This window comes from Chiloscyllium plagiosum, chromosome 28 (assembly GCF_004010195.1).
Source record: "Chiloscyllium plagiosum isolate BGI_BamShark_2017 chromosome 28, ASM401019v2, whole genome shotgun sequence".
Classification (NCBI taxonomy): Eukaryota; Metazoa; Chordata; class Chondrichthyes; order Orectolobiformes; family Hemiscylliidae; genus Chiloscyllium; species Chiloscyllium plagiosum.
The window spans coordinates 42455266-42470151 of NC_057737.1; the positions used below are offsets into that span (position 1 = coordinate 42455266).

At 43.6% G+C, this 14886-nt stretch overlaps 1 protein-coding gene across 5 annotated transcripts in view; it reads right to left on the reverse strand.

The window, feature by feature from the left end:
- LOC122563837 (ras-like protein family member 10B) overlaps positions 1-14886 on the reverse strand; it is a 201625-nt gene that overhangs the window by 96391 nt on the left and 90348 nt on the right. For all 5 annotated transcript variants that reach the window (XM_043718028.1, XM_043718027.1, XM_043718030.1 and 2 more), the window contains exon 3: positions 6149-6273. In XM_043718028.1, the coding sequence (XP_043573963.1) occupies positions 6149-6273 (125 nt within the window). The remainder of the gene's footprint in view (positions 1-6148; positions 6274-14886) is intronic.

Consider the following 14886-nt stretch of genomic DNA (forward strand, 5'->3'; position numbering starts at 1 on the left):
CGAGGACACGGACAATCAGCAGCTGATTGTCAGAAATGGAGAGTGTGATAGCCCTGGATGGAAGATAAGCATCCTCTCAGCAGTGTCACCGTCATCAGAAACTGATAGGTAGCATCAGGAAGGCGGTGATTGCAATGCGAACTCAAAATGAAGAAGAGGGAGTTGGGAAATAGGATCTCCAGAGCAGCAAACAGATTTTGCTCATGGCAGCCCAGGTCTGTCCTGTGGTTCTCACGTTATGACATTGTGTGGAATATTTTTCAAATAACAAACCAGATTAGAAAGCCACAGAAAGTGTGGCCTAGTCTGGCATCTACACCACCTGCGAAAGTGGCCAGATTAGGACACTTGGATTTTGGTGGGGACATACAGATTTGGTACACAATTCTTTTACCAATTATGTCATTTTTATTGCAGATCTATTTTATTTTTCAAACTCTTTTCTCATTTGCCCTTGTTTTACTCTTTCTTTGACTTTGTGGTTTAATTGAAGCTGATTGCAATGCATGCAGTGTTCAATATGGACCTGCAGCATTGTTACACACAAATAGAATGATGTCATCACAGCACCCCATGATTTGAGCAGACCACATTAGTCTTTTCAGATATGACATTTACACCATTTACAGCAAGACTCCAAGGGGCAAAATCTGTGTTATGTTTTAGACTAAACTTCAGCTGAATTCAATTACAAGGCATAGAGTTGAACACTTTTCCTCGGGCTGATAATTGAAACACATTTGTCACAATTAGTTCTGTGTCTTTGCCCAATTGCTTCTTGTTTTTACTCACAGGAGGATTTCTCACACTCTTAACATTATCTTATGCATCCATCTGATTGTTGTTTACTTTCCTGCTGTCCTATCAGTATCCATGGCTTCCCATTCCTCGGTTGTATAATGTTACAACCTCCCTTACTGACATGAAGTTTCCCTGGGGTGGGATGTTACATACGTTCTCATTTGATCCCTTCATAGTCATGTTTTTGCCATTCTTTCTTCTGCTGTCCCTCAACATTGAGTCATACATCACGGAAACGGACGCTTTGGTCCAACCAGTCCATGCTGAACAGAATCCCAAACTAAACTAGTCCCATCTGCCTGCTTCCGGCCCATGTGTCCCTCCAGACCTTTTCTACTCATGTATTTATCCAAATGTCTTTTAAATGTTGCAATTGTACCCACATCCACCAGCTCCTCCAGAAATTCATTCCACGCGCGAACCACCCTCTGTGGTCGCAGGTAGATAGGACAGTGAGGAAGGCATTTGGTATGCTTTCTTTGATTGGTCAGAATATTGAGTACAGGAGTTGGGTCATGTTGCAGATGTACAGGACATTGGTTAGGCCACTGTTGGAATATTGCATGCAATTCTGGTCTCCTTCCTATCGGACAGATGTTGTGAAACTTGAAAGAATTCAGAAAAGATTTACAAGGATGTTGCCAGGGTTGGAGGATCTAGCTACAGGGAGAGGCTGAACAGGCTGGGTCTGTTTTCCCTGGAGCGTTGGAGGCTGAGGGGTGACGTTATGGAGATTTACAAAATTATGAGGGACATGGATAGGATAAATAGACAAAGTCTTTTCCCTGGAGTCAGGGAGTCCAGAACTAGAGGGCATAGGTTTAGGGTGAGAGGGGAAAGATATAAAAGAGACCTAAGGGGCAACGTTTTCACGCAGAGGGTGGTACGTGTATGGAATGAGCTGCCAGAGGATGTGGTGGAGGCTGGTACAATTGCAACATTTAAGAGGCATTTGGATGGGTATATGAATAGGAAGGGTTTGGAGGGATATGGACCGGGTGCTGGCAGGTGGGACTCGATTGGATTGGGATATCTGGTCGGCATGGACGGGTTGGACCGAAGGGTCTGTTTCCATGCTGTAAATCTCCATGACTCTATGACTCTATATCCAGCCTTTCTTTGTAATTCAAACCTTCCATACCCATCGATATTCTGGTACATCTCTTCTGAACCCTCTCCAGTTTAATAATATCCTTCCTATAACTGGGCAACTAGTTCTAGACACAGTATTCTAGAAGAGGCCTCATCAATGTCCTGTACATCCTCAACATGACTTCCCAACAAACATAATCACTGTAAGCTTTTAAACTGTATTATACTGAGGTTTTAGAAGGAAGACTTGCATTTATATAGTACCTTTCACAATCTCTAGGCATGTTGAAGTGCTTCAAACCAAACTGTTACTGTTCTATGCTGATCAATTTGCACACACCAAGGTCTCAAATGTAGGAACGAGTCAAATGACCGAACAATCTGTTTTGGATGTTATGAGTCAGGATGCTGCGAAAGCTCCCTTGTTCCATTGTGCCATGGAACCTGATACATAGCTCAAAGATGGAAGAAGAGTCGGATGGGGCCTTGCTTAGGCATCACACCACGAAACAGCAACCTCTAGCAACAGGGTACTTCTTCAGCCCTGCTCTGAAGTTTGAGCTCAAGGCTTTGAGGCAGTCTCAAAGTCTCAACCTTCCAATAGAGCCAAGAGGGATGTCAGGCAAGCCTGGAGCACCACTATTGATTTCTAATGACCAGAATCCATTTGAAGAAAATTAATGTTATATCCATATATATCCTGGACTACGGGGTTTTATCTCTGGAATGAAGAAATATGAGAGTTGACCTAATAGATTTTTTCTTTTTACTGAAAGATAGCAACTCAATATATCTGATATCTCTGCTTATTGCTCCTGGGAAATGTTACATTGTGCCATGTCCTCCTACCCTTCCCCATTCCATGTAAGGTCACACACTCTAAAAGCTCCCGTATATTTGAAACAAACAGTGAAATATCCATCAACTTAGGCTGTTCCTCTGGCTGTTCCTGGGGCTGAGCAAACTGTACACTTACATTGTGGGTGGCAAAAAGCTTCTGACCTGGTAATCTGCTAAAGCATTTGAAAGTGTTGGAAGTGTTCAGAGTTGATTGGAAAGTTGAGAGGATCATTGCGGACTATACATGGGGCAGACAGTTACAAACAGAATAGCATTTGGTGTAGGTGGGCGCAGGGTATGATAAGTATCTCCACTGTCACCATCGTTTTTTATTCACAGTAAAAGAAGCTTCATTGAAATACATGAAAGTGTCAAAGTAGGAGATCAATTGAGGCAGGTTGTGTGATTTATAGACAACCAGATCAGAAGGACTAGCTCAGCAGAAGATCCACAAATACTAACAAACAGGGTGAGCGGTAAAAGCTTATGGAATGAAAATGAATGTTAGAAAATTGAAAGTTATGAAGATTGGAAGAAATGTGGCGAAAAAGTCCAATGATGGAGATAGCAATTTTAGTGGCAAGAATCATAGACCCTCTATAACGTGGGATCGTTCAGCCCACTGGGTCCACACCAATCCACCAAAGAGCATTCTACCCACCTTATCCCCATAGCCCTACATTTACCATGGGTAATCCACCTATGCTGGACATCCCTGGGCAATAGGGGCAATTTAGCATGGCCAGTCCACCTAAGTTGCACACCTTTGGACTGTGGGAGGAAACCCAAGCAGACACAGGGACAATGTACAAACTCCACACAAACAGCTGCTGAGGGTGGAAGCAAACTCAAGTCCTTGTTGCTATGAGGCAGCTGTGGTAACCACTGAGCCACTGTGCTACCCCAGACAGTAGGCCATTCAGCCCTTCCAAGTCCACTTTGCTACTCAGTGAGACCATGGCTGTTCTTCAACAACAACACAATTTGCTCACATTATTCCATATCCCTTGATGTTTTCAATATGTAGAAATATGTCGACCTCTGTCTTGAAAGGATTCAATAGTTGAGCCTCCGCAGCACGCTGGAGCAGAGAATTCCCAAGATTCACCACTTTTCAAGTGAAGAAATTCCTCATCATCTTATCCTTCAGTAAAAACTCAGGATGATATCAGTTCACTGCAAGATGATCATCTATAATTGGAAAATTGGTAGGACCAAAGCGTGTTGGCTTTAATTACCAAAGATTGCTGTGTTATGTTGTATTACCAACAAAAACAATCCTGTACTAGATAACTTTAAGTTCTGTAATCCAATTTTCCAATGGGTAACCAAAGAAACTTAACTGGAAATTCATCTTTTAAACAAATTTCAATTGGGAATCCACATTTAGCAGAATTGTTTTAATCATTCATAGGATTAGGGCATTGCTGGCTAGACCAGCACTTATTGCCCATCCCTTATTGCCCAGAGATAACATGCAAAATAAACACAGCCCTCAGATTTCTGAGGAGGAATCTTCAGTGTTTGCAACAAGACCACCAGCTCTCTATGGACATCAAAGATCCCATGGCAATATTCAAAGAAAAGCTGGAGAATTCTCTGAGTGACTTGCTCAACATGTGTAACTGAACTGACCACTAAAACAGATTCAGATGTCACATAACACCAGGTTATAGTCCAACAGATTTATTTGATATCACAAGCTTTCAGAGCGCTGCTCCTTCATCAGATGAAGTCAGGACGAAAGCTTGTGATTTCAAACAAACCTGTTGGATTACAACCCGGTGTCATTTGACTTCTGACTTTGTCCACCCCAGTCTAACACAAGCCCCTCCACATCATTACTAAAACAGGTGGCCTTCCATGACATTGTTGTTGTGAAACCTTACAGAGCACACATTGTACATTACAATATGATCGCACCTGACTGGTGTAAAACATTTGGGATGCTCTGTGATTACTATATATCATGTTTTCTGATTGTTGGCAAAACCAAGCTTTTTTGCCTTCTCTTCACAAGACAGAACCAAATCAATTAATCCCCAAAAGAAAACTGCATCATCAAAATGAGATGCAACTGGTACACAATTTATCAGCTTACATTCCTGTGATCAATATCTTTTAGATTGTCCCTGGCCTCACTGACTGCTGCCTCCATCACATGAACAATGGGTATAACCTTTGGGTTCCTCCATTGGTTGCAGGGAAGTACAGGTATAGCTACAGTGAAGGCCCTCGTTTACGAGAATCATAATGATCGCAGGCCATCTCTTCCTCTTTACTATTATGTGCAGCCTCTCAATGTTCTGTGAGAAGTGAACTCTCAGAATAAGAAACTGGATGATTGTTACCTCTTAAAAGTGCTACGGAAGGTTATGGTTTGATGTTGGCCCTCATTAAAATCGGATTTACCCAGTCTCTGTCATTACATCATACAGCTGAAGGTTCTGAAATGAAGCTTAGAATTTGCCACAATCCGAGCAAGAATTAAGTTGTCTTGCAGGAGCAGATTGATTCTTCCTGTCTGTCTGTCAGTCTGTCTGTCTCTTTGTCAGTCATCAGGGCTAGGATACATGGGGAAGGCTTGAAGGAATGGATTGGACAGATACTGTATCTGACCATCTCCCACTCCTTCCGGCTTTACAGGGATTTGTACAGAGACAATGCCTTATATCGGAAATTACAAAATAAGGATAGAAACAACGTCAGGAGTAGCACTGCTGCCTCAGTGCGCCCAGGTTCGATTCCAGCCTCGGGTGACTGTCTGTTGGAGTTTACACATTCTCCCCGTGTCTGTGGGGGTTTCCTCCCACAATCCAAAGATGTGCATGGTGGACTGGCCATGCTAGATTGTCCAGGGATGTGCAGCTTAGGTAGAATGGCCATGGGGAATGCAGGCTTACAGGGATTGGCTAGTGGAAAGGATCTGGGTGGGGATGCTCTTTGGAGGGTCAGTGTGGACTCAAGTGGCGTACTTCCACATGGTAGGGATTTTATGATCAGGTGCCCCAAAGCCTTTCCCACCAATAAGCCTCACCATCAAAGTGAGGTCTGATGGGAACACAGTTGCCAATCAGCGCACAGCAAGCTCTCACAAACAGAAGGAAGATAATGATCTGCTAGGGGGGTATTTTATGAAGAATGACCAGGAAGACTCCCCTGCTCTTTGAAATAATACATTGATTTTTTGTATCCGCCTCAGCAGGCTGAATGTCCCACTCAAAGTTCAACGCTGTCACCAGAGTAGCATCCCCACAGTGCCACATGGAGAGTCAGTCTGAACTTACTGACTGAGTTTGTGAAGGGTCGTTCAAACCCACAAAGCTGCTGGTGAAAGTGCTCCCAGAGATATGCACACACATGTGTTACAGGGTCAGGAATACAGTGGGTTAGATTCATGTTAAACTCCTCTTACCTTGTGTCTAATATTTGTTGTCGGATTGTTTTGATGTATTCGAAGCTGTCAAAGCAGCAGATGTCGTAAACCAGTACGTAGGCATGAGCACTCCGTAGCCCCCGGCAACACGTGTCTGCCCATTCCTGGAAATGACAGGCAAGTCGGGATTAATCCATTACATTCTCAATTAGTCTTAACAATTAAAAATTGAACTTTTCTAATGTTAGCGCCCAACAGGACGACTGGCACCGAAAAAAATTACAGGTCAAGTAAAACGTGATTACTCTCAGAGCACTCTGAAAGGGGTCTTTTATCTCTGATTTCCCCTTGAGAAAGGACGTACTGGAGGGGGTGCAGAGGTAGTTCACTGGGTTGATTCTGGAGTTGATGGGGTTGGCTTATGAGGAGAGTCTGAGTAGACTGGGATTATATTCATTGGAATTTAAAAGAATGAGGGGGGATCTTATCGAAACATATAAAATTATGAAGGGAATAGATAAGATAGAAGCAGGGAGGCTGTTTCCACTGGCGGGTGAAACTAGAACTAGGGGGCATCGTCTCAAAATAAGGGGGAGCAGATTTAGGACTGAGTTGAGGAGGAACCTCTTCACCCAGAGAGTTGGGAATCTATGGAATTCCCTGCCCTCCGAAGCAGTTGAGGCTACCTCGTTGAATGTTTTTAAGGCAAAGGTTGATTTTTGAACAGTAAAGGCATTAAGGGTTACAGTGAGCGGGTGGGTAAGTGGAGCTGAGTCCATGTAACGTTCAACCGCGATCTTACTGAATGGCGTAGCAGGCTCAACACGACAGATGGCCTACTCCTGCTCCTGTTTCTTGTGTTCTTATATTCTCCCATCACGTTGGTAAGTACGGAATCCTACGATTCTGATGGGGAAGGGACATTAAATATTGCAGGAAGACTCACAATTTCTGCTTTGGAGTCCTGCTTTTCTATTTGGTTGGCGTTAAGCATTTCAAATTTGCAGATAATCCACACTAGAATGGCACAGAAAAAGAAGCCAGTCTTTATGGAAATTGTACATTTTTTCAGGTTTCTTTCAGTTTGTGTATACCAAGACAATGCATTAAGACTGTACAGAATACACAATGAAGGAAAAGCTGTGTACAGTATGCATAATCTGGGCAAAATTGGATTGTCACTCAATGTACAATTAATCACACCACTGGGGGCAGCAATGCTAGCTTTATGGTGCCTGATTATTTTCCTGATTTTTTCTTATTTATTTTTACATCGGATATGGGCCATTTGTAGTTCATCCCTAATTGCTGTTGAACAGAGTGATTGCTGGGGGTATTTCAGGGTCAACTACTTCGCTCTGGCCTTGGAGTCACATACCAAGCATGAATGGCAGATTTTCTGCCTGAATAGGTAATTGGAGGCCAGATGAATCTTTCCAGCAATTGTTGATAGCTGCCATCTGAGATTCGTATGAATTTAATTTCAATTCCATCAGTTGTCTTTTTCGGTCAGGTCTCCAATTTAACATTCACTTCAACCTCACCTGCTTTGCACTGCCACCCAGCTCTCACCTAATGGAACCAGGTGAGTCACAAGATTCCCAACAAGTCAAACCAGTCAGGAAACCGAGGGACACAAGTGACAAAGACTAAACTGTAGGACATAGAACATGGAACATTACAGCGCAGTACAGACCCTTCAGCCCTCAATGTTGCGCCAATCTGTGGAACCAATCTGGAGCCCATCTAACCTACACTATTCCATTTTCATCCCTATGCCTATCCAATGACCATTTAAATGTCCTTAAACTTGCCAAGTCTACTACTATTGCAGGCAGTGCGTTCACATCTCTCCTACTCTCTGAGCAAAGAAACTACCTCTGACATCCTGTATCTATCACCCCTCAGTTTAAAGCTATGTCCCCTCATGCTAGCCATCGCCATCTGAGGAAAAAGGCTCTCCCTGTCCACCCTATCTAACCCTCTGATTATCTCATGTCTCAATTAAGTCACCTCTTAACCTTCTTCTCTCTAATGAAAACAGCCTCAAGTCCCTCAGCCTTTCCTCATAAGATCTTCCCTCCAAACTAGGCAACATCCTAGTAAATCACCTCTGAACTCTTTCCAAAGCTTCCACATCCTTCCTATAATGTGGTGACCGGAACTGTATTCAATACTCCAAATGTGACCATGCCAGAGTTTTGTACAGCTGCAACATGATTTCATGGTTTTGAAACTCAATCCCTCTACCAATAAAAGTTAACATATCATATGCCTTATTAACAACCCTATCAACCTGGGTGGCAACTTTCAAGGATCTATGCACCTGGAAACCGAGATCTCTCTGCTCAGCTACATGACCAAGAATCTTACCATTAGCCCAGTATTCTGCATTCCTATTACTCCTTCCAAAGTGAATCATCTCACACTTTTCCACATAAAACTCCATTTGCCACCTCTCAGCTCAGCTTTGCAGCTTATCTATGTCTCTCTATTACCCACAACATCCTTCATCACTATCCACAACTCCACCAACCTTAGTGTCATCTGCAAATTTACTAACCCATTCTTCTATGGCCTCATACAGATCATTTATAGAATGACAAACAGTGGACCCAAAACAGATTCTTGTGGTACTCCAGTAGTAACTGAACTCCAGGATGAATATTTCCCATCAACCACCACCCTCTGTCTTCTTTCAGCTAGCCAATTTCTGATCCAAACCGCAAAGTCATCCTCAATCCCATGCCTCCGTATTTTGTGCAATAGCCTACCGTGAGGAACCTTATCAAACACCTTACTGAAATCCATATACATCACATCAACCACTTTACCCTCATCCACCTCTTTGGTCATCTTCTCAAAGAACTCAATAATGTTTGTGAGGCACGACCTACTCTTCACAAAACTGTGTTGACTATCGCTAATCAACTTATTCCTTTCTAGATGATTATTAATCCTATCTCTTATAACCTTTTCCAACACTTTACCAACAATTGAAGTAAGGCTCACAGGTCTATAATTACCAGGGTTGTCTCTACTCCCCTTCTTGAACAAGGGGACAACATTTGCTCTCCTCCAGTCTTCTGGTACAATTCCTGTAGACAATGGCGAACATAAAGATCAAAGCCAAAGGTTCTGCAATCTCCTCCCTGGTGTCCCAGAGAATCCTTGGATAAATCCCATCCGGCCCAGGGGACTTATCTATTCTCATACTTTCCAGAATTACTTACACCTCCTCCTTATGCACCTCAATCCCATCTAGTCTAGTAGCCTGTTTCTCAGTATTCTCCTCGACCACATTGTCTTTTTCCAGTTGAATACTGACAAAAAGCATTAATTTAGCACTTCTTCATCTCCTCTAATTCCACGCACAACTTCTCACTACTATGCTTGATTTGTCCTAATCTTACTCTAGTCATTTTTTTATTCTTGATATATTTATAGAAAGCTTTAAGATTTTCCTTGATCATATCCGCCAACGACTTCTCATGTCACTTCCTGGCTTTTCATAGCTCTCTCTTTAGGTCTTTCCCGGCTAACTTGTAACTCTCAAACACCCTAACTGAGCCATCACATCTCATCCTAACATAAACCTTCTTCTTCCTCTTGTCAAGAGATTCAACTTCATTAGTAAACCATGGCTCCTAAGCACAACACCTCCTCCCTGCCTGATCAGTATATACTTATCAAGGACCCACAGTAGCTGTTCCTTGAATAAGCTCCACATTTCAATTGTGCCCATCCCCTGCAGATTTATGCATCCTAAGTCTTGCCTAACTGCATTGTAATTGACTTTCTCCCAGCTATAACTCTTGCCCTGCGGTATATACATATCCCTTTCCATCACTAAAGTAAACATAACCTAATTGTAGTCACCATCACCATAGTGCTTTGCACTTGATTTTACATTTGCAGAAACCAGGATTAGATCAGAGATGGGATCAGTGCATATTGTTGGGGAAGGGGGTTTATGGAGCCCATGACAGTGTGAAATCAGGTACAGTCAGTTCTGCTACAATGTGCGCTTCTGCAATGTGAATTAGCTATAATGTGATTGAAGGATTTAGACCATTATGTGTAGAACATGAACTTTCCTTACCTGTATTGGCTATAACATGATTGAAGTCCCATTGGTTTAAATGGTGCTGTTATTACACGATTTTCTTATAATGGGGGAATCACACAAGAATGAAACTATTGAATTATATCAAAACAGACTGCATGTTGGGTGACTGATTGAGGTGGAATGTGAAATTTTGATTTCCAATTGGGGGAGTGGGGGGGGATTGCATTGCAAGGTACTGTTCATGGTGTGTGTTTCTTTTAACTCTCTCAATGTTGGTTGAGCCAGCATTTATTGCAATTGGAAAGGGGGTGGTGAGCTGCCTTCTTGAACCACTGCAGTCCATGTGCTGTCGGTAGATCAACAGTGCCATCAGGGAGGGAGTGCCAGGATTTTGACCCAGCGACAGTGAGGAAATTATTTCCAATATAATTCCAAGCTTGGATGGTGACTGGCTTGGAGGCAAACTTGAGGGTGATGGTGTTCCCATGTATTTGCAGCTCTAATCCTTCGAGAGGTGGGTGGCTGAGTGTTTGGAAAGTGCTGTCTAAGGATCTTTGGTGAAGGGCATCTTATAGGTGCTGCTACTACTGAGCTTTGGTGATGGAAGAAGTAGGTGTTTGTGAATGTGGTGCTAATCATGCAGGCTGCTTTGTCCTGGATGGTGTTGAGCTTCTTGAGTGTTGTTGGAGCACCCATCCAGGCAAGTGGGGAGCATTTCGGCACACACTTGACTCTTGCCTTGAAGATGGTGGACAGGCTCTGGGGAGTCAGGAGGTGAGTTACTCACTGCAGCATTCCTAACCTCTGACCTGCTCTTGTTTCTGCCATATCAGGCCTCACAGCAACCCGTGATGGTAATATGCCTGCACGCCACGATTGCCCATTGTCAGGAAATCTTTTACAACTGCACCAGGCCTCCAAGATAAATTCAGCAGCGCTCACCTATCCTGCAGCACTGGTTCATGGAGGTTGTGGTAGAGAGTGGTGTGCATGTTAGCTTTGTGTAGTTGAGTGTGAGCTCACTGATGTTGCTAAGCTGGACACTGCAGTGTTAGGAAATACGGTGGGCAGGACAAGGGCAACTCACTTGGAGGCTCAGGAGGGAACGGTTTAGTGACCTGGGTGCACTGGATGGGGCTTTAGTTGCAGAAAATAGACCAAGTTGAGATTCTCTCTGCTCATCAGTTCTGTGAAGTCAGTCCCTGGTGCAGCTCATTAGACTATCCACCTTCTTTCCACAGTTCAGTTGCTGGAGAATCCACGGTTATCATCCAATACTCTCACAACCTCCGGAAAAAGAGAAGAGGCTGTAACAAAATCTCCAGCTACCCCACAGCATTGGTGGCAAAACCCATCACCAGGAGGCAGCAATGGGGGAACACTGCCACCCAGGGAAGGCTTGGTAGAAGATGGGCACTGGTCTTTGGCAACAAAGTCATGGGCCCGATGTATGGTGTTCCTGTTGGCCCGGGAGGTTCTTTAAAACCCTTCAGGAACTGCAACGTTGACAGTTGATGGTGGGTTTCACCCTCTGGAAAGTCACCCCCTTCCCAGGCTCGCCCATGTTTCCCCAGTACTCTGCTGACACTAAACGTTTCATTCGGTATCATGTGGGAAGGGGGGGAGGACGAGAGGGCAGAGGTGACACGTAGGAAACAGCACGTCACATTTACAATTCTGTCCATACGGCTGAATGTCCTGCAATAACACAAGAGGCAGCTCTCCTGGAAGTGAGCTGACTCTCGATCCCACTGCAGAGATCTCAGATAAGAACGGACAGCCACTGTGATCTGTTTTAAGATGGTTCCTCACCACAGTTCTTCATGGGGGAAAGCTCCACCTGGTGGACTTACTGCTGCCATCCTCTTTCCTGGTAACAATCCATATCACCTGCTTAAACGGGTGAGGCAGAAGCAAAAAAACTTGGTCATCTAACAAGAAAAGGCTCTTATCTTAACCAAGACATAGTCTGTTGCATGGTAGACATTGTGTTACACTGGTAAGATTGATGAAGCATTACTGAGATTGTGAGGAGACCACCCAAGTATTACTTCACTGAGATCCAAATCTATATCCTCCCAACCAAGTCCATGTGATATTATGATGTTTGGTGATGTATCTTGCATCACCTTAAACTTTTCAGATTCTTACATCCTTCTACAACACACCAGCCATCCAGAGTGGAGCAGGCAGTGGAATCATTGTAGTGGAGTTTATAGCTGCAAATTTGGCTGACATCCCTCCCACCTCTCACCCATCACTCATTCATAAATTGGTGATAATTAGGTTGGCAATTCCACATCATCACGCCAGTTTCCGATATTACTGATGCCAAGTGGGCGTGCAAATGGGAAGCTTGCCCGCTGTTTTGAACTAACCAATCAAATGGCTCGTGAGATTGCTGAAGACGCAATCTCTCTCTCAGTTGCAGCGCATCACAGAGGTAACAGGCACCACCCATGGAGTAGGCACTGGGCCATTGGTGTCACCCCGTAGAAACGCAAAACCTCCAATTGTCACTGAACCTGATGTCTGCTGGTACCTGGCAAGGAGCGAATTTGATGAGCTTTTTTTGAAAAGTGACCTCCCATATCCAAAACTGGCTGGGTAGACTGTAAGGTATTGTGACCATCTTGTTGTGAAGATTTGTAGCACATTGTAATTTTTATTTGAGAAGTAAAGTGGAGGAAAATGGATTTTAAGTTTTAGAGTTCTGTGAAAATCTGATCTTTCTTAAAGCTCAGAAAGTCATTTTGAACATTGAGTTACAACAGCATTTCCAAAACATTGTGTGATTTCAGCTAAATGACCAGAATGTTAATTGTGTAAAGTGAATAGTTGTTCAAGTATTTGCTGACTTCGGTTTTATGACCCAGAGAGAAAGAGGAAGGGTCAGAAACAGATTTGTGCATGTTGAAAAAGCAGATAACAGCAGAAGTGTTGTTATAAGCAGTTTCCAAACCGTTAGGCTAAGGAACAAGTCCTGAGTGACTTAGAACTCAATGAGGTGATAGCTCAAGAAGTAGAAGACCATAGAGATGTCAGTGAGATCCAACAAGGCTGTGGAAGACATGAGCTGAAAATGTGTTGCTGGAAAAGCGCAGCAGGTCAGGCAGCATCCAGGGAACAGGAGAATCGACGTTTCGGGCATAAGCCCTTCTTCATTTTCACATTTTCAGCTCTGATCTCCAGCATCTGCAGACCTCACTTTCTCCTGTGAAGACATGAGTTCGCTTATGGTTGTGGAAATAGTGAGCTGAGTTAGCAGCTTGCTTTACAGGTCCCAGGGAGAGATAAAAGAGGGGAAGCAAATAGCATTGAGCAAGTACCCGAAGTGTACTTGTACAGTGTACCAGATAAGGAAGAAGAATGGAAACATGAGTGTCTCCTTTGACAATACTTTTGCCAAAAGATAGCAGGTACAGGGGAACTGTACCTCCTGCAAGTTTCCCTCCAACACACGTTCCGGCTTGGAAATATATTGCCATTCCTTCACTGTCACTGGGTCAAAATCTGGGAGCTCCTTTCCTAACACCATTGTGAATTTACCAAAACCATGTGGATTAATACAACTCAAGTAGACAGCTCTTCACCACCTTCACACAGGTAATCACCGGTGGGTAATGAATGCTGGCCTGACCAGTGAGAGTCAAATTCTGTGAAAAGAAACGTTAAATTATTCTGTACCACTAGAGGCATGCACTCCAAATCGATTAACCGAACCTGAATACTGTGAGTGCTTTGAATCTGTCATAAAACAGTAAATACTGGAAAGAGGCCAGGCATTAAGTTGTGGAGAGTGACCTTGCTCCTCCCTCCATCCCTTTGCCCTTGATCTATTTGCTTAAAAACTGTTTGGTTATGATGTCTTCCACCTCTGGGGAAAGGTCATTCACCTGATATATCTCCCTTTACAGATGCTCCTTGGCTCGTTAAATGCTTCAAGCGTTTTCTATTTTTATTTCTCCTATATTGCCGTATGGCCACCAGAGACAGATACATAAACTAAGCTGGCAGCTCGTTCCAGTAAGTGACAAATCCACCTTATTATTCCATCTCGGCATTCCCTATCCATCTACACAGTATTTGATCTGAATAGTCAGCAACTTGCCTACTCTCCACCTACACAGAGGCTACCTCACACACAGCCACTTGGCCCAAAAGCTCTGTGCTGGCGCTACACTGCTGATGAGACTCATACAGTCATAGATGTCCACAGCATAGAAAAAGGCCCATTGGTCCATTGCATCCATGCCAGTCAAAAACAACAACATCACTATTCTAATCCCATTTTCCAGCACTTGGCCCATGTCCTTTGATGCCTTGACTCCTCCTGACCATCTTCACTGAACCTCATCAGCATAACCCTCCATTTCTTTCTCCTTAAATGCCTCCAATACTACCATCTTCATTCCTTGTCGTAACACCAGTATACACCAGTACATGTACACCAGTATAAAAATATAACCAAGACAACTACGCTGTGACTACAATAGGTGTGGAAGAAGGAGAGTTGAAGAGATCCCATCAGATTCTTGATTTGGAGATTTATCGCTGTTCCTTCATTGCTGTTTGTTCAAACTCTGCCCCTGCTGAAACTCTCGATGTAACGACATGATATACGCCAGATTCATTGCTGCAGTTCCATATATGTATCACAATCTTCCCGTGGGCAACGACAGATAGGAAGTGAGTGATGGATTGATCA